This window comes from Sprattus sprattus (genome assembly GCF_963457725.1).
Source record: "Sprattus sprattus genome assembly, chromosome: 1".
NCBI lineage: Eukaryota > Metazoa > Chordata > Actinopteri > Clupeiformes > Clupeidae > Sprattus > Sprattus sprattus.
In genome coordinates this window covers 68,031,307-68,051,539 of record NC_137920.1, presented here as the reverse complement: position 1 = coordinate 68,051,539, position 20,233 = coordinate 68,031,307, and the positions used below count along the sequence as shown (strand labels likewise).

Genomic DNA, 20,233 nt, shown 5'->3' with positions numbered 1-20,233 from the left:
ACGTTGGTTTTGCTAGCAATAGCCGCTATACCCATGCTGGCGTATACATAACAGTCATTTATGTAGATGAATCCACATGAAGAAAAACAAGGTAATACATGTGTATGCATACAAACACATTTTGAAACTCGTGTTGAAAACATGAGAAAGCATTTACCTGTCAGTTATCGTGGACTGTGTGCCGCTCATTGGGCTTTCGTTTAATTTCTTCAGCCTTTATCCAACTATCATTTTAATGTGTACAATCTCCCTCGTACGTTGGAAAATTGGTAACGTCCAACCAAAGTGTTTCGAATCGAATGATGGTCTTGACAATTAGTCTACGATAGCTTATTCCACTGTATGCTCGTCTTCGGCCAGTTCCAGAAATCTATGTTATTAGGCTTCTCACAAGACAGGAAATTGTTGGTTGAACAAAACGATGGTATATGTTACCACATACTGTAGTCCTGTACAGAAAAATACTCCGGATAGTTTTGAACATGGATAACTGATAAGTTCATGCAACCATAGTTAATATTTCAAAGACTGTAAAATACTTTCAAAAAGGCTGCAATCTAAAAATCTAAGTGAAAATAAGGTAGGCTCATTACACGACAACCTTTCACACGGTCTACATCGAGCCCTCTTTGCCTTAGTTTTGGAAATATTTATGCGAGGTAACAGCTCCTATTGTTAATTTGTTTTCAGCTACAATGTAGCCGAATAGACGGTTTCACCTTTTCTGTGGTCTCGAAACTCTCACCCTTCAGTCAAAAAGACCAAAAATATTTTGCTGTCCAAATGTCACTCGGTATTACTCCGTGTCAATGACCACATTTCTCTTAAAATATGTTCCCATCTCTGACCGAGTTTCCAGTTACAGCCTTTCCCAGACACGTTTGTATTGTCGTGTCTATGAGATTTCCGAAAAGTTTGGTACAACTACGGAAGTCTGTAAAAGTTCTACTCCTTCAATATTAACATTCTAACAACACGTAAATTGCACATCTTCCGTCACTATCTATACGTGGTCTTTTCATTAAGCCTATACAGGCCTGTTGAGGTGAACACTGGATGGAAAATACTTAACAAAACACCGCTTTGCCGCGGTGCTATCCGGAGTGATAATGTTTAAGATGTTCCTTGGGGTAAGATTTGTGGGGTAAACACTGTTGGGGTAGAATTACCCATTTGTGATTCCTCAGTACAATTCCATCGACCAGAATTCCAAACTGGCTAATCTTCTCAGAGATTTTCGGGAGAAAACTTCCGAATCCTTTGATGTAAACTGAGCAGAGTTTTTTCGAATGCTAACTTGATGTCCAGATTCAATGGATATTTTCCCGGCACTTTTGTTCCCACAGAACAGGAAGAAATCGATATATCTTCAATGTCCAATACATGTTAACTCCAAGAGATTCCTGAATGCATTGATGGCTGAAAACTTCAAGCTTAGTCATTTAGTCGAGTCCTTCCCCTCCTTGTCTCCATGTTTTTCCCCAAATCCAGCAGTTTTGTCGTATTGTCTTTCTCTGGAAAATACACCAATTTGAAATAGTGAAAATAAAAATCATTGAGAGTAAAAGGTTACTTTGACACTATTGCCAAATTTCCATCGCTCACTAAGATAACGCTGGGAAAAGATTTAAAATACAAATAATTCCTGACTTTGAGCAAATTGCATCCCGAGATTCCTACGCATTGCCGACATTTCTCTCAACAGGAGTATCCCTCCGCCGTAAAATAATCACACAGCCCTGGACTCTAGGGCCACAAGATGCAATTGGAGGGACACCGCGGTCTGTTTTGCCTTAAATTCTCATTATACACCCAAACATGTGTTTCTCAAAGGTAACCTTGATTAAACTGATGAACAACACATAAACTAATTATGAAAAACTTTCAAACAAATATAATAAGGTCCCTAAAATTGTTCTTGTTCATTTTCAGCCATTACACCAGCGGCTATCATTCCAAAACAGTTATATTTTTTATATTTTTAATTACACATCATTCTACTATATGCATTACGAAAGTGAAGCCTAAAAGACTTCAGCAAATGCACTTAGCTTACATTGGCCAGCAAACAAACAGTCATATTACACTGAGTTGAAGTACATTTTTTATCTGTTCAGAGACATCATCTTTTCTTTGCATCTTGCTTACAGATTAACAGCTGGATAACATGAAAAGTAAAGCAGATATCAAAACAGTTAACTATCACTGAATTATCTGTAACTGTTATGAAATGAGAGAATTGTTTTCCTATAGGCCTACCTGAAAGCTGAGCCCATCAGCTCTGGCTTTTAGTTCCACAAGACAAACAAGACTGGCTTAGTTAATATTAATAATAATAATAATAATAATGATATTGATAATGATAATAATATTATGGATGGATAGTTGGTTTGTTGAATGTGGATAAAAGGATTGTGCCGTACTGTTATATTGTTGTTATATTGTGCAGTTACAATGTATTAATACAATTTCATGCATTTAAAAACTAAAGCATTTAGTCTTGATCAGAGGTATGAATGTTTATTCAAGCTGGTAAGCGGATTAACAAAAATGCTCTCAAAATGTTTTTTACACATGGTCATCCATATTGATTCACTACAGTAAAACCTACAGCCCTCCTCTTATGTCTACCCAACCACTTGACAGTTATTGTTCAAATCATAACAATAATAAATAAAGCTTTAAAAATCTGTCATAAACTATATAACAATTGCCTGTGAAACCAGAGAGGATCTCCGTGTTAGCTGGGAGGACAGACCAGTCCTCTTGTTTGATTCCAATGAATGACAGCACCCTGTCACCCTGTCATTCATGGATTAGGGAGCCACTTAGGTGTGATTGGATGTCCATTTTAGGGTCAGTGTTAATGCTGATGAGCCTTCCCATTTACACTCTCCTGTTTACGTCGTTCCTGCCAGCCTCTGTATTTCTTGCAACTTTTTCGGCAGGCAAAGCGGGCGATGTCCACCATGAAGATCCAAGACAGTGTGTAGAAGGCCACTCCTTCCGCCTTTACGAACGGTCGAGTAAGGGTGGACGTGAGCACTGCTTCAAGCATGGCGCTGCCGACGCCGATGCGCACAATCCCAAAGAGCAAAATGAACAGGAGGTCGACGGCGTCCCCTGCCAGGCTCTCGTACTGGCCTGCACGCTTCAGAAACCACCTCGCCTGCAGCAGAGGATTGGTAATCTCGCTCCCAAAGAGCACAGCACAGGTCTCACTGCCAGATTCCCCGAGTCCCAGTGTCATAAGCATGCCCAGGATACTCAGAGTATGATGGGCGAGCATCAGAGGGCCCTCTGTCTGGAAGAAAATGCACCAGCCCATGTCAAATATGAAGTACCCCAGACTGACCAGCAGGGTCAAGACCTGCAGTGGCGTACTCTCTGTGCCTGTGGAAAGGAAATGTAGTAGAAAAAAACAGTGTCAATCAGAACACCAAAAAAAAAAAAACATACAGTATGTTAGTGAAAATGTATAAATACATGGCTCTATCAAATGCATACATTGTTTATGTGCAAAATGGTTAATATTGTGGGACCTCGACCAATATGAATCTAAACTATGTACCTTATGGGGCACATTCACTTTTCTGTATAAACTTTAAACATGACCAAACACTTCAAATATTAGTACCCAACAGACATTGTACTCTGAACAATATATGTGACTCTATATAACAATGCACCAAATCTCCGTATTGTAAATACGTATATTCTACACATGCATCTTTATCTTTTATTGTCTTGTTAACATGTGCATTCTTTTGTGAATGCAATAAAACATTGAGAGTTAGAATATTGAGTGCTTTTGGGATCCCACCTGCATGTGTAAAGGGCCAAGGTCCATCAATGAAGGCAATGTAAGCAGTCAGTAAAACTATTAGAATGCCATGGAGGAGTGTCACAAGCCTGCAGTTCCATTCAGATCCCCGTGGAGCGTTTATGTAGCAAATGAGGGCATACACAGAGATCCATCCAATAAGGCTACAGCTAAACCCTACAACCAACAGTGTTACTCCCATGCTGTTAAGACAAAACAAAAAGTCAATACAATATTATTAGATATTATAAATGGCAATATACTTTAGAAATACTGTAAACATTAATTATATGTATTTACATGTATCATTCACATAAATACACATGCATTATTTGTGGTTGAATCCCAAGAAAATGTTTTTTGCTGAAATGTGTTTTCCTTTCTAAACCACATTACATACATTACATTACACACACACACCTTAATTTGATATGTAAATGTACATTTGTCAAGAATAAAAGCTGCATCAACAAGAGAATCAATCCAAATGGGATTTACCTTGTATCTAATGCTGTGAACACTGGCATCCAGAGTTTGCATTTCAAGTCTAACGTCTTACAGGCCTAATGTCATAGTCGATAGGCCTAAATTAATCTTGTTTTATAGCAAGTATATCCTTATAATATCTCTCTGGAGGTGGTCTGATGCATCGTACGAGAGCCTGTTCTCATTTTTTCCATTACAACAGACAGTGCAATCCACTAGTCACCTACATCCCTTCCCCTGGTCTCAAGCAGCTTTAGCCTCTTATCAGATTAAAGTCTCTTTACTCCCAATATACTTGGACTAGGGTTGAAGTAGCATAGCACCACCTCCATTGGTTTGACAGCTTGACTGTGGATCACACAGACAGTTATTGCCAGCCTCTAACAAGCATGTTGTTTCATTGTCAAGTGTCTAAAACAATGGTTTCCATACTGTGAGGCAGGCCCCCCAGGGGGGGCGTGCAGTGACAGCAAGGGGAATGCGGGTTGAGGGTGAAAAAACTAACTGTGAAACCTAACAAAAACATCCAACTACAGGTCATATTTTATATGGCAGTGCTCAGACAGCATAGTAGCCTATAACTAACCTATTTGGTGATGAGTTTATAGCCTTCTTTGTACTTAAAAAGTGTGGTCCAGGCCTATATGTTCAGCCTATTTGTTAGAAGTAAAGCTAGCCTAATTATGAATACAAAGATGGACATGCACCTAACATGTACATTTTATGGATTGATCACCCAGTGAGAAGTTAAAATGTTTTACATGTTTTAAACAAGAACTCTGATCAAATACAAAATATAAATAAATATAATATTATAAATAATATTATAAATATATATAATATTTAACATAAACTAATTGATGACATAAACAAGAAAATGTGTAACGGATCAAATGTACAAATAAGAAAAGCTTATTTAAGAAATAAAAAATGAAACAAATAAGAAAAGCTATGCAACAGCTGATGGGTACTTCTTTAAATGAAATGCTGTACTATGTAATATGTGAGCGTCAAAAGTGCCCCTGCACTGGTAGTGGGGGGAACACACATTTTCTCTAGGTCAAAAGGGGGCCTGCCATCAAAGACGGGAACCACTGGTCTAAACAGTTTGGAAATGACCTTTCTTCATTCAGCATAGAAATACTGTGCCTGACAAGTAAGACTTGAGGTATTATCTTATTATTGTTTCATCCAAATAATGTATCAAAGACCTTACTACAAAAAAACTGATAGTTTCAGGCACATGAATCACATCACCTAAATCACAAACCAACTGTCCTGAGGCTGAAACCAATGCCCATGTGCCTTCCCTGCTGTAAGATTGCATATCCAGAAAGCTTGTGCATTCCACTGACTGTATGGTCTTCTAACCCAAGGCATCCCATAGCCAGTGATGATCCGAGCTGTGGTAAAATACCAGAGGCAGGTCCAGGTTTACCCACCTGCCAGATTAGCTGTAATCAATGGAACTGTTATTAGCAACACCCTTTGTAGTTAGTTACATTCTAGAGTGCAGCTTGCGTCGCGAAAATAAGACAGAGCAATGCGTTGGATAGGTGATTGGAGTGATGCAAAGCAATCGGAAGTCACAAATGTTTATGTTGTGATAAGATTGGGTCCCTGTGCAAAACTAAACTGATCTGCTGTTAACTTGCCTAATATGCAGCATACTAACATATTAGGCCTAGTGTATGTGAATGTAGACACTGAAGTTTGAAGACTCACTTGCATGCTGTCGCCAACAGGTAGACAAAACCCTTCTAGCAGTTATTGGTGAGAGCATAAAGAGGTAGCCTATATATATAAGACGACATTCTATAAAGTCAGATATGTCTGAGCATTCTGGCCAATGCAGTCAGTGAGTAATCGATTGACTTACCTGGTCGAAATGAATAGTCCATCTCTGTGCTCGAAGTACAGCGCTGATATCCATCAGAATCTCTTCATTCAGCGATCACGTTGATTGATTACTTTCCTTGTCTGTCTACAACTCACACTTTACCTCACCTGGGGATCCGTCTCGGCAACAAAGTGTCTAAGGAAACTCATTCCCGTGGGCACATTCCACAAAACAGAGGCGCCCTCCATAGGCAGTTTCAGAGAACTTGGCCTACATGGTTCGACAACAGCGTATGTGGTTTGTGTGGTAAGCATTTCTACACGTACACAACCCTTTTCTACAGTTTCCGAAGAGCTCTCAAATGGTCCTGATTATATGTAGGCCTAGGTCTACGTATTGGGTAGAACTAGTGGTGTGCGACTTTTACGTATCTACGTGAACTAGTGGTAACCGACTTCACTTTGGCCAAAAGGCCTAAGCTGCTATTTGACTTTAGGAGATGAGACTAGTAACCGGAAATGTACTTTTAGTTCTTTTTACCTTTAAAATTATGTAACTATATCTGTCAAAAGCAGTCACCCTGCTAATGTGATCAGTCCTTTTGTTTACAGTTACAATATGATTATGGAATGAAATAAAAATGTGGATATGGCTACTAACAGAAATATACTTTTTAGCACTTTTAAAATGTGTCAGAGACATATATATATATATATATATATATGTGTGTGTCATTCTGACCATTGCAAATGTGCTCAACCCATTAAGCTGATTCCTTCAATGCAATGTATTTTTGTGATAACATACAGAAACAATACTGTAAAAAAAAAACAAAAAAAAAAAACACTAAGACCAAATTGTTTGTCAGATTATGGTATATTCTGTAATACAAAAACATCAAATTCTGAATGAGCACAAAATCACATGCAGATACTGTTTGACAGACATGTTGTAAGGTATAAAAAGGTTTACAACCACAAAAACCACTACACCAGGAAAATGAACCAAAAAAAAACAAACAAAAAAAATCTGGAGCAACAAAGGATTGAAGTCAAACAATTATTAACACCTTTAAAAATGGTACAAAAGTAAATTGTGGTAAGATTTTTAGCTTTAAATTTTAGTTGAAAGTTAAAACAATATAGGATTTGTTAAATGTATCTACATTTTGACAAAGGTCTTACATGACTCTGCATTACTCTGCATTCATAAAGAAAATAATGGTCTGACAAAAACCCCAATTCCACCCACCCATTTGAAATAAGTGGATCTTTGATTTAAGGACAGATCACATAAAACAAGGACAGTGAAATATTAAAATAGTAAAATAAGCCATCTTTAAAACACACATACACACCAAAAATGTATGCGTGAAAATCCATGTTAAATTGTGTTCTACAAGTGTGTACTATTGGAACAAAAAACTACCACATATTACTGAGTTCTATTTTTATATGATCTGGCATGGTCTAGAACAAGCATGATGATTAAGCTATACTTAATATTACGCTACCAACCAGAACCCTGCTGTTGCCAAATAAACAAACGAAACAAAAACAAAAAAAACATAGGACAGCAGCATGGATTAAATCGCCTTTACCTTATAACAACAGATTTTATTTCTTTGATTTTTTTGTCTTTTTTTTTTGTTTGTTTTAAATCAAGGGCAGAGACATGTGGGAAGACGGACAGCGAAACAGGAACAAAGTGGTTGAAGGCAGAGGTGCAAGGTGGAATGCCACGGGAGGAATGTGCTCCATCTGCCATGCGGGTGGGCAGCCTCGCTGGTCTACTGCTGCGTGCCCTGCTGAGAGCCCTGCGTTCCTTGGGTGCCCTGCTGGTTGCCATAGTTGCCATATTGGTTGTAGTACTGGTTCCACTGGCTCTGGTTCTGGTAATACTGCTGCCATTGCTGTGCATACTGGCATGGGTGGGTGGGGTTGGGGGGAGAGAGGAAAGCATTGTCGTTCAATGTAGGAATTCATTTGTAAATGTTTGATTCAAAGCATTTCAAGGAGCAAAGACGTTGCAACAAGAGTTGCTTCTTACCTGCTGATACTGCTGGTTGTAGTTCTGCTGCTGGTTGTATGTCTGTCCAGTGGCTGCTCCTGCTCCTGCTCCTGCTGCTGCGCCTGCTGCTGCTCCGGCTCCGGCTCCTGCTACTGCAGGAGTTTGGCTATAGCTTTGCCCATATCCAGGGTACTGACTATAGCTGCCATAGTTATAACCTTGGTTGTAGCCGCCTTGGTTGTAGCCGCCTTGGTTGTAGCCTTGATTGTAGGACTGTGGCTATGAGGAAAAAGAGAATTGCATATTTTACCTAGAGGCAATTGATGGTGTCTGCTGTTCAACCAGCCAAAGAGGGCACACGCCACCCCGCTACTCACTGAGCTCCACTGGGTGCCTATAGCTGCTCGCATTAAGTTCAAGTCACTTATGCTTGCCTACAGAGAAATTGCTGGTTCTGCTCCCACCTACCTAAATGCTCTTGTAAGGGCAAATGTTACACCCAGGATGATGGCTCGTCTAGTGAGCGTCGTTTGGCACTGCAGTCTGTGCAAGTACGGCAATCCAGACTATTCTTATTTGTAGTTCCACGTTGGTGGAAAGAACTGCTTAAAACTACAAGAGCAGGGGCATCCCTCTCTACCTTCAAGAAGCCTTTGAAGACCCAACTCTTCAGAAGCACCTTCCTTCCTAACTGGCACTTTGACTATTGCCTAACTTGCATTTACAGCAGTTACATTCCTGCACTTCTTTTTTTTTTAATTTCTTATGTAAAGTAGTATTTATTTGTTACACTAGGTCTCTATTGCTCGTAGTTTGACTGTTCCCTCCTTTGTATGTCGCTTTTGACAAAAGCGTTTGCTAAATGACTAAATGTAAATGTTAAAGGCACCGTATGCAACAATTATGCTTCAGGATTAGGGTTAGGATAAGCAGTTTAACCTTAAAATAACAGCTTAAAAAAAATTGGGGCGCTACAATGACATTTAATATGGAGAATCGCGTCGTTGCCATTGGCATAGCAGGGTCGATAGGCATATAACTGCGTTATGTAGTTTTACCTGCCGATGCCCGTCGACCTGACTTGTTTACCTTCTGCCGATCTAGTAAGTAGCTTATTTGCCGTCTTGCTTAGTCTTGTGTTGCACTTGCTTGATGTTGTTGACTGTGTAAGGACAGTCGTTGAGTAACTAGTTTGTCATAATGACAAAGTCAGCACATTTCAAGAGATTTCGTTAGTTTTAGCTGCTAGCATACCTTTAGCGAATAGCTATTGTTGCATACGGTACCTTTAAAGATAGCCATCCAATATGTAAGGATTAACTATAAACCTATGTAGGTGTATTACCTGGGACTGGCTATATCCTCCGCTGCTTCCAGTGCTTCCCTTGTTGTAGGGTACCGTGCGATTGTGGTTGTAGCCTCCGCCAGACTGCTGGTTGCGGTTGTAGTTACCACGTCCCCCAGAGCCTCCCTCCCTGTAGTTGTTGCCCCAGCGATTCTGATTGTAGCCCCCACCACGGTTGTATCCTGTTGGAGTGATTACCAAAAATCAGTAAAAATCACACACATTTTACAAAACCTCTACTATAACAGCATCTTGCTATTCTGGAAGTATTCATCTTCTACTATTACAATATTTCACCCCTCTTTAACTACTCACCAGCACTAGTAAGGGTGGGCAATACGATGATATTTCATATTGTGATTCAATTCAATTTTAATTATATAGTGCCAAACAATAACATTGTCTCAAGGCGCTTTGCAAAGCCCAGTGATCTATTTCGAAGATGTCCACAATCTACTTTTAAGGTAAATCATAGCGTCATGACATTTTATTACCTCTACGATACTCATGTATCTAAACCTCATATAAAACTTTGATGGCCAGTGGATTCAGGCTACGATGAACACCAACAGAATGATTTTATTACTAGATGGCTATGCTGGCCAAATGATGATGTCTCTTTCAAAGGGGCTCCTTCACTATGATGTATTTGTACAGCAATTCAACGTGAACGAGCATGACGTCCCGAAACGTAAACTGTTATCATTGACCGACGCGTTAGGGCACTTGAAAAAATACAATAAAATCCGCAGACGAGGGGACAGAATTTGACCACTTCAGTCTTGCTAAGAATATGGTGCCGTCGTAAGCAGTGGACAAAGTGGGATTTAAGACACTGATACACACTTAGGTTGTTAGACAGATTGTGGATGAAAAAGATTATGATTTTTTGGGGCAGGTCACCAACCCCGAAGAAGAAGTGCCAACTTATGGAGTGAATAGGGTTTAAATCTGTCTGAAGCGCTTACCTCCACGGAAGCCGCCGCCGCCGCCACTGGCACCAGGTCCACCCCTGCTCTGGTAACTGCCCCTACCTCCCTGGGGGCCGCCACGGTTGTCATAGCGCTGGAAGCCACCGCCGCTACCGCCACGGCCACGGAAGCCTCCGGGGCGGTTGTCAAAGCGCTTGTCGGGGGGTGGGCCTGCCTTGCGGCCCTCCTCGTTGTATTCCTTGATGATGACATCAGCCTCTTCGCGCTGCTGCTCAGCGAATCTCACTTCATCCAGAAACTCGCCCGCATCCGGGAGCACAAAGTTGGCTACGGGAGCAGAGGCAGGGACGCAGTGAGGTAGGGGGTACGGCCGTGCCGGCGAGACAAAGAGAAGAACGTGATTACAAACAGTTAAAAAAAAGTCAACTGAAAAAACCTGAGTGACTGAGGGAAGTGTGAAAGTGAAAGAGAAAGGAGAGAGGGACGGAAAAAGAGAGAAAGAGAAACAGACTGAGGAAAAAGGAGGGGGGGGGGATAAACAGTAGCACAAGAAAGAAGGAATGGGTAGAGGACAGAATGCAGTGTGAGAGCTGGAGCAAACATTACCTTGGAGGGAATAAGGGAAGATTTGCACCAGTTTATTTAAAAATAGAGTAGGGGATTGAAAGGTGGAGGGGTATGGAAAGGAAAATAAAAGGTGCCAGACTAAGAGAACAGTTATGAGAGATAGGGGTAGTATGTCACTGCAAATCCATCCTGGCAGAGTTGTAAGACTGGCGGTTATGCCTCATTCTAATTGCTTTATCGTAATGCATTTACGTTAGCTGTGTATTGGATACTGAATTGAAAGCTGTCTCCACAAAGCCGTGTTTCAGATAGCAACATTACACATATAGATGAGAGGAGTTGCAGGAAATGGAATTAATCAAGAGGGAATGATGAAAGGAGGAGGAAAAAGTAGGAAGAGCTCTTTTATCTGGCAAAAAGGCTAGAACTTAAGGGGCAGAACTGGTGGGGGGGGGGGGGGGGGGGGGAAGGGGGGTGGGGGTCTTCCAAGTTCGAATAAAACAAACAAATAAACAAAAACAAAACAAACATTCATAGCAAAGCAGATCTTGTGTGGTTTTTTGGTTATCCATGGAATTCCTACCTTTCATTTCTAACACAGCATGATCGGGCACATCCTTCCCTTCCTCATCAGTTCGCTTTAACGTTCGCTCTTTTAAATCGTCGTCCGTGGGACAAATTACAATAGCCTTGCGTTGAAAACCTTCAAAAGGACGCATTTTTCGTCTCTGGGCTGATCCATATACATTTGTCTAGCAATGGTGACAAGAAAGAAGTAGAAGCTGTTCATTATTGTTTGCTTTTGTTACGGCTTTGCGTTCCATAGGAGGGAAATTGGATTCCTGCAACGATGAAAGTGAGAGAGTTTTTTTCATGGCTATATTTACTGTTCTGGATTCACTACATGTCTCTCACAACCCCACAGACCTACCTTTTGAGTTGGATACGAGGCACGGCCTCAACCCACTGCTTCCACAGGCTTTGAGACTGACATAAGGGGACCCTCTTAGACAAGTTATGGGAATGGCTCTAATGTAGCCAACTTCCCCAAAAAATACTCTCTTTTTTCCACTACAAGGCTATCTGCAACACCAGCGAACCTTGCTTGGAAATTTACTAAAAACCAGATCTCTATGGTGCCTGCAGCTAAAATAACATTTAAGTTCACCACACATTCAAACATCACAAAACAAACACTCACTGACTAAACTCCAATGCCAGATTGTTTCCCTGACTGAACAAATTAGTGGAGTAGCAATCCAAAAGATTAACACTGTCTGAAGCACCAACACCACCCTATGCCTTACTGCTACGACATTCTGAACAGGGTCCCCTTACTTACCTCTACTTACCTGTTCTTCACAGGCTCATCAGGACCCAAGACATAGACAAACACTCAAAAACCTACCTGTGGGTACTTACAGTATCCTTGGAAACCAAAAGCATGTCCTTGACCCTACCTACCTTTCAACTTGACCAAAAGGCTCTGGAAAGTTGAAGCAGGTTAGTTTCGTACTTACCTTCAAGTTTGCATTTAAAACACAACATTCAAATGTTCCATATGCTACATATAAAGCTATATTCAAAAACATCAAAGCAGATGTTCGTTTCTTACGGTTACCATAGTAACAGAAGGTATATTTCTTACTCACCAGGCAGTGTTTACTTGTTTTTCAACATCTTACTATTGGACTATAAAGTACAGTGCGGAAAGAACTTTTTCAACAAGACATACAAAAATAAATCCAAAATACTGATGTATATATATAAAAAAACATACGAAATTAGCAAATATCCTCATTTCATTTAAGCAAAAATGAATGACTTTTCAGCAACATGTTCAGGACAAAGAAAAGGTAGGACAAAGTCTCCAGGGAAACAGATGCTGAACAGTGCCTTTCTCCTGAACTAGAGAGACAGTAGCAGAGAGTGCATTAATGGACGTGTGCAACAGTGGACAGCAGTGGCTGGGACTCAGGGAGGGGGGAGGAGAGGGGGACAGCTGTGCTGGGGGAAGAGCCTTCGGGGAGGGCAGTACCTGGTCCAAGATGTAGTTGCGCTTCTTGCGGGCGGCGATCTGGATGAGCCTGTTGAGGCACTGTGTGGCCTGTTGGATCAGCACGTCCCAACGGCCAGAGTAGTTCCTCTGACGGCGCAGTCCCCCTACCTGTGAGGGCAAAGGACCAGGATTTTTACCAAACATGACATCGTCATCATTCCAATACTCCAGTTAAGAGCAAATTAACCATGTGGGTTTCGTGCTCTATGAGCTCTAGGTCACCTTCATCTTTTCCATGATGGCATTGGTGCCCAAAACATTAAACTTCTGCTCAGGATGCTCCTGCGCGTACTTCGTGGCCCAAGTGGTCTTCCCAGAACCTGGCAGGCCCACCATCATCAGGATCTGAGGATGGTAATGCAGACGCAATGAAAAAGATTGCAATGCCTGTTAAGCATTTTAATAACAAAACAGTTAACATTTTATGAAATTACTGTTATCAGAAGGTGTTTGCAATTGCAACTGCAGTTTAAGCTTTGAAAGGAAAAGTTTGCGTCAGTTTGTGTTGTAAAGTTACACTGTGATGACCTAAGCATGTGATAGAGATTCACTCATCAGCATGCATATCAGATACATAGACAGCACATTTGGAACAAACTGATCAAAGAGCAACTGTTAGGGAGAGGCAGTACACTCTATTTACCAACACACAACTTAAATATGGTAAACATCTGCCTGGCTTTACAAAGTGACTTTTGACTTTATATGGAATTAGTGAGAAGAATTCTATACCTCCCTATCAGAAAACACGAAACAGATACATTAAGGCATAGTTACGGACAGCTTCAACTGACCTCACACTCAGCCTTGGATGCAGGTCCGACGGTTCCCCTGACCCGGTCCTCCAGAGGTACCTGCTGGATGAAGGTGTAGCCCTCTGGCGGAGGGAAGAATGGCTCTGCTTTCTGGCCAAAGTTGAACTCCACAGCGCAGTTCTTCACCAGCACGTGGGGGAAGAGCGGCCGTTCAGCCAGCTCCTCCTTGGTCGCCGTGAAGCAGACGCCCAGCAACTTACCATTTTTAGAGTAGGACATCTCCACATCACCATCAGTCTCAAAGTCCTACAGATGTGAAGTAGAGACATGAAGATAGGCTTGGATGTTTACCCCTATCCAGTGAGACGTTTTATATACAAGCATTAAAACCGCACATAATAATAATAATAAATGAAAATGTGCTTACTATGAAACAGCCGATAACATCATTTTCACCAAACTTCTCTCCGAAATCATCAAACTTGCAATTGGAAGATTTCTTTCCAGTGCCACCATATCCATATGAGAATGGCTCTTCACCTGAAATTCAAAACAGAACTGATGAGGGAAGGTTGGAGGTCCAGTTGTCACTCACTTTTTCCATTACAGTGGAGATAATAAATGTTAGCGATTCCTAATTCAATGCATGCAATGCTATGGCTCCTAGTATTTATTTAACACTCTCTTGTTTATTTTTTAAAAAACAACTTGCTCTAGTGTACAGCATTATTTAGCAGTGAATGGGAGCTAACTCACCGAGCTGGGTACTGCAGGTGTCCAGGGACCATCCCACTCGCACCACGTGAGGGTCAGGCTCACTCGACGGCAGGTGCTTCACAGAGATCTCCTCATTGATCTACACAGAGAAAACACCATCTCATCTTGGACTCAGGCATTTTCACGCATCTTTCACAGGCACTGTGTGAACTCTGGTCATGTTAGGTTAGGCAGAAAAAGGCCACGTTACCTTCATCTCATAGCAGACACGGCCCTTGCTGACCCCGTAGGACGTCCGTGCCCCAGCCCAAAGGTAAGCAAAGCCTTCAATAGTGAGAGGGTATCCACTGTACCGGTCACGAGACACCTTAAAGTGCAGGTCGCAGTTGTCTGTTAGGGGGAAAATATTGGAATTGTCCATAAGTTTGTCCTTCATTGAACTTAAAAGTTGAAAGTAATACATCCAACTACCATAAATATCAACTAGAACAAACAGCATCGAGAAAACATTCCCTGAAGGACACAAATGCAGTATATGACAGCATGAGGCTTTAAATTAGGGTGTAATCTTTGAAGACCAAACAAATATCCCCAAATCTAAGCCAAAGCACCCTAACCCTATTTGGAACTCCAAATATTCCAATCCCATCTACTGCTAAACCCTTTAGGTTGCAAATGAGACTTCAGAGATTACCTTATTCGACAGTTTGCCTCATTCTTATCAATGGCCGAACATTTACAAAATTACAGGTGCTCAAAGGTTAAAGTTTTTTTGTTTGACAATCAGATATATAAGTCACTGACAGGAGAAGCACTAATATGTTCTCTTATCTAGAACCTCAGACCAAAGAATAGATTTTGCATGCATTTTTAATCAGTCCTTGCTATTTGGGATCAGAAGGACCTGCATAGGTATAAAGCATACAAGCATTATCTTTGAACAGGAGAAAGTTTGGTATGAAGATTTGATATGACACAATAAAGGTATGACACAATAAAGTCACCAGTGTGTAGAAAAGTATAAACTGTTTCAACAGAACAAAAGTGCTAACAGTGTGGGTGGGTGTTTGTGTGTGCATGCATGTTAACGCAAGTGAGTGTGTGTGTGTGTATGTAATCAATGCAAAAACAATGCAAATGTCCTGCAAAGCCTTGGCGCTCTGTTTGCACAAGAAGATATTGCATATCATACACCGCACTGTGGGCTTCCCTGAACAGCCCTTTCGTCTGCAGCACATTGGGTTTCTAAGGAAGATGATTAGCGGCAGTTGTGGAAACTCTGGCCAACTATTGGCCAAAGCAAGATCTGTGTAGTGCATCAGCATTTGTACTGTCCACTTCTTGGTTCTGACACTCATAGGGTAGCAGCTCATCATCCTATCCAACAAGTCAACCCTACCCATCTTTAAACTGTACTCACACAACAGCACATCACTTGGTCATTTGACAGCCATATAGTGCTTCTCTGTTTTGGACCATCGCTGGCAGACATGCTCTGGATGGAGTAAATAGACGTATGTGTACGGACAAATGTTATTTAAAAATCATCTTTCGTTCATTTATGTACTGGGTACTGTGTACCGAAAGTTTTTTTCATACTCTGTTGAAAAGATGAGTACTGATTAATGGGGCACTGCCACTGCAAACACATGCAAAACATAATGCAGCAAAATAATTGTTTTATCTCGATCAAAATCTTGATTATAATTGTTGGACGCCGTATTCGAAATTTGATTAATCGCCCATTCCTACATATGAGGACACCAGGTCTTTACCCCTCAAGTGTTTTACCTTGGCTGTCACCTATAGACTTTCTTCCCTTTTCCTTCAGTGACTAGTGCTGCAGATTGAGCATCCAAATGAGTCTTCACCTTCTCCAGGAATCAAATTATGAATCATGCAACCAAAACATCAGAGCCAACATCCCATGCATCGGCTTAATAGTTTAAACTTACAGGTATCGACGGCTGCAAGGGTATCATCGAAGTCTTCCTCCTCTTCCTCCGCCGGTGGCTGAGGGGAGCGTGCTCTGGGGAGTCAGTGATGATGAAGTACAATCAGCGATGGAGAACATAACTTTGGAACAAAATATCTATGGTAGAATCAAGTGTATGAACACATACCTCTTGTCCTCACGATGCTCATAATAGCCATAACCACGGCTTTCCTCATATGGCCTTTTGCGGTTGTAAGATCCATATCGGTCGTCCTCTCCTTTAGCTTGGGATCCTTGGTCATCCTGCATAGCTTCCCAGTCATTACCAGGCTCTGCTGCTGGTTGCTCTTGCTCTTTCTCCTTCTCCCCCTCCTGCTGCTCCTTCTCCCCCTCCTGCTGCTCCTTCTCCCCCTCTTGCTGCTCCTTCTCCCCCTCCTGCTTCTGTTCTTCTTTCTCCTCATCATCATCATCTTCTTTCTTGAGAGCATCTTTCATTTCAACTTCTTGTGAACAATCAAGAAGACAGTGCTGTTAAATATTCTGTGCCAAGTTCACACACTTTCATTGACAAATGTGACTACAACATTTTGTTTTGTTTGTTTGTTTTTTACACAAGACGCCCTTAATAGGCCAAATATTTAGAATAAACTCACCAGGAGCAGTTTCAGCTTGTTCCTCTGGCTCGGGTTCCTCTGCTGGAATCTCGGACTTCTGTGCCATGGGCTCTGCTATTTCTGCCTCTTGATAGTCCTCCTTCAAGTCGGGCTCCTCATTGCTCTGCTGCACCACTGGCTCCTCATAGGTCTTCTTCCCAGGGGGCTCCTCATACTCCAGCTTCACCTCTGGCTCATCGTACTGCAGCTTGGCCTGAGGTTCCTCATAGGCCGGCTTGCTGGACATCTGCCCCATCTGGTGTTGCCCACTCATGTGTGGCTCCAGGGTATCCGAGGCGAAGTCGCCAATCCCATATGCATCCCCAGCTTCACCGTCTGCATTCTCCTCGGAGTTACTGTCGCCATCATCGTCATCGACTTCAGCGTCTCCTTGCCCGACCATCTGTTCTCCGTTCTCCTCCTCGCTGTACTGTTGGTCTGGATCGTCATCTGGCTCCTCCCCTTCAAACTCTGCAAACCGGCGAAATAGTTAACTTCATTTCAATTCGAGAACTAGCACCACCAGCTCCGTGCAAAACACGTTGGAAACACTAACAGGTCCCCATATCGCAGGTAAACTGTTAGCACTAGTGAGTTAGCTGGGTCACGTTGCAATACACGAGACCAGCTCGATGTCATAATCTCTAATCCTGCCATTATTTGCTCTACATTACACAAACTAGGATGCATCAACTTTTTAGATTTGCATCCCAAATTTACACAGATACACAACATATGCATAAAAATACCATGTGTTTTACCTTCATCTTGATAAGACTCGGCTGCTCCCGCCTCGTCTCCGACATCATAATCTCCCTCGTCGGCCGGTGGCCCGCCCCCTAAACCAGCAGCCTCGGCCTGTATTGCCGCTTGTAAGCGATCTACGAGATCCGCCTTTAAGCCTCGAGTTTCGAGGCCACGACGCTGAAGCTCCTCTTTCAGCTCGTTCACTTTGAGCTTCTTCACGTTAACCCCACTCATGTTGCACGAAATTAAATGTTGCACTGTATTCTCCGGGGTCACAACCTTCAACAAGGATTAAAATGATGTTAGAAATATAGGATGGAGAAATCGTATGAGATATGAATGGCCCCGCTAACAAGGTGGCTAGCTAGTGATAGCTAATTTATCAAAATACCCAAAGATAGCCTATAATTGAAATACAGCATTCCAACCGGCACTAGGTTTTGCAAATACCCAGTTGTCTGCCTTTTTGAGCTTTCAAAAATAAATAGCACGTAAGTGGCCTGTTGACTGGCAATGCTTGCTGGCGGTTAATCCGTAACGATGGCTGGCTATTTACGTTAGCTACCTAGCTAGCGATATAACGCTAGCTGGTAACGACCGTAGTCTGCAGTTTACTCTAACTAACCTTAGTCCATAGCTCCAATAGTGAAACGAGGCAATAGTCCAAAAGCCGTTAAATCACATCAATACTTGTATTAAAAAGCCAACACTGCATAGTAGTGGCACATACCTTTACGTTATTCCCCTTCCACTAGCAAATGTTTTGGTGTCCTTCTGTGCAAAATGGACGGTGACTGAGCTAGCTTGCTATTTCCGCGACCCAGAGCCAGCATCAGCATTCTTCATGCGAGCTTGTGATTGGTTAGCCTTACTGTCCGTCCATAAATTACGGTTACAGTGTATCCAATTGTACTTGACTGGACGCTTCAGTTTTTTTTTAAATGTGATTGGTAGCCTTCAATAAAGTAGGCTACAGCAGGCCAATGTCGTCGTCAATTTTCACAGCAAATAAACGTTTGATTGCATCCGGGTAAATTAAGTATGTTGGATGTTATAGGGGCCAAACCATAATTTCCCGGTCAAACAGTAGTCACTTATCACTAATGCAAAAATCTGAATTTATTTGTTAGTAAAACACTGAACGTACGGTAGCCTACACAATATAGCATGCATGTATGTGTTTAAATATGCCACATAAGCATGTCTGACAAAAGAATCATATATTTAAATGTGCAGTAGGAAGTCTATGTTTTGCTTTTAAAAAGATTTGAAAAATAAGTGAGACCTTTAAATACAGTCCGCGATTCAGCGAATTGCTTCTCACAGTCCTTTAGCTGGGCATCCAGTGTTTACGATTCTCTTGTGTGGCCATTTCAGGTGGAGTTTGTGCGTGTTTTGCTCAAAAGGTGCGCGTTGACAATGTTATTTCCAATGGCTCACGCGCCGTGTTTTTGTTTTCACACATGCACTATGAGCATTCGTGACTTATGTTTTTATACACTTTAACACGTGGCGCCTTGGGAGGCATGGATGCGTGTTGGCAGTGCATTGCCGTTAGAGTAGGCTACGTTAGTAGATGCAGTTTGTTTTCTTGTCGTTGACTGTTCTCTAGTCTATTTTGTCTGTATACATATATGTTAATATGATTTAACAGTGGATCCCAAACTTGATGCCAGCCCCCCAACCCCCACTCTTATGCATTGCTAGAGTAAATGCTTAAGTTGTGCAGTTTTCTTGTCCTTGACTATGTTCTCTAGCCTATTTTGTCCGTCTTGTACACATTTGTTAATATGATGTAACAGTGGTTCCCAAACCTCTCCATTTCATCAACCAGTTCAACTTTAATATTTTAGTGTGCAAGGGCGTAACATGCTTCTGTATGAGATGTAATGTAGCTCCCAGAATGCTTTGTGGACGTAAAAGTCATGTTTTCCTTTTGTGTCTCATGTTAGTGTGCACTACTGTTATCATTTTAGTCCATCTTTGCTATTTGTTATTGCTCTTGTTTCCCTATGATCAATTGATGCATTCAGCAGGTTGCTTTTGTGCTGCACTGGACTTTTATTTAAATGGGACTACACCGCTTGCAGTACAACACCCAGTATAACACTTACTGCACAGAGAAAAACAAGCGTGCAGCTAAGTGCACCATGGTCACGTGATCAGTACAAATGGGTGGCTTGCACGAATCTATGAGACAAACCCCCAGAGCAGCCAGCCGAAGTACAACCGGGTCCCTGGCGGCAGCCCTATCCAAAGCAGAGCAAGTGAAACACATTTTGAGGTCCCCTGGTATGAAGCACTGAGTCTGGCAGCCCAACCTGGAGTAGAGCAAGGGAAAAGGAGAAGTGATCTGGGCAATC

General features: G+C 41.8%; 3 protein-coding genes across 3 annotated transcripts in view; all 3 read right to left on the bottom strand.

The window, feature by feature from the left end:
* arhgef12b (Rho guanine nucleotide exchange factor (GEF) 12b) overlaps positions 1-1,532 on the bottom strand; it is a gene marked incomplete at its 5' end in the record, with an annotated part of 50,778 nt that extends 49,246 nt beyond the window's left edge. Inside the window, one exon of the mRNA XM_080851397.1 lies at positions 158-1,532. Within this exon, the coding sequence (XP_080707523.1) occupies positions 158-189 (32 nt within the window). The remainder of the gene's footprint in view (positions 1-157) is intronic.
* A 1,331-nt stretch (positions 1,533-2,863) lies between these two features.
* On the bottom strand, positions 2,864-4,025 carry tlcd5b (TLC domain containing 5b; the record flags this gene model as incomplete). Its single annotated transcript, XM_080856783.1, has 2 exons — positions 2,864-3,393; positions 3,824-4,025. 2 exons carry the CDS (start codon positions 4,023-4,025, stop codon positions 2,864-2,866), a joined length of 732 nt encoding a protein of 243 aa, XP_080712909.1.
* Positions 4,026-7,018: 2,993 nt separating this feature from the next.
* hnrnpul1l (heterogeneous nuclear ribonucleoprotein U-like 1 like) lies at positions 7,019-18,700 on the bottom strand. Its single transcript, XM_080848113.1, is given in 18 exon segments — positions 7,019-8,070; positions 8,199-8,251; positions 8,254-8,309; positions 8,311-8,438; positions 9,505-9,686; positions 10,473-10,763; positions 11,587-11,755; positions 13,042-13,170; positions 13,285-13,407; positions 13,857-14,123; positions 14,245-14,357; positions 14,574-14,673; positions 14,785-14,924; positions 16,490-16,563; positions 16,658-16,973; positions 17,124-17,594; positions 17,885-18,149; positions 18,601-18,700. Coding segments are annotated over 17 exon segments (2,964 nt in total). The 5' UTR covers positions 18,105-18,149; positions 18,601-18,700; the 3' UTR covers positions 7,019-7,938.
* Positions 18,701-20,233: the final 1,533 nt, after the last annotated feature.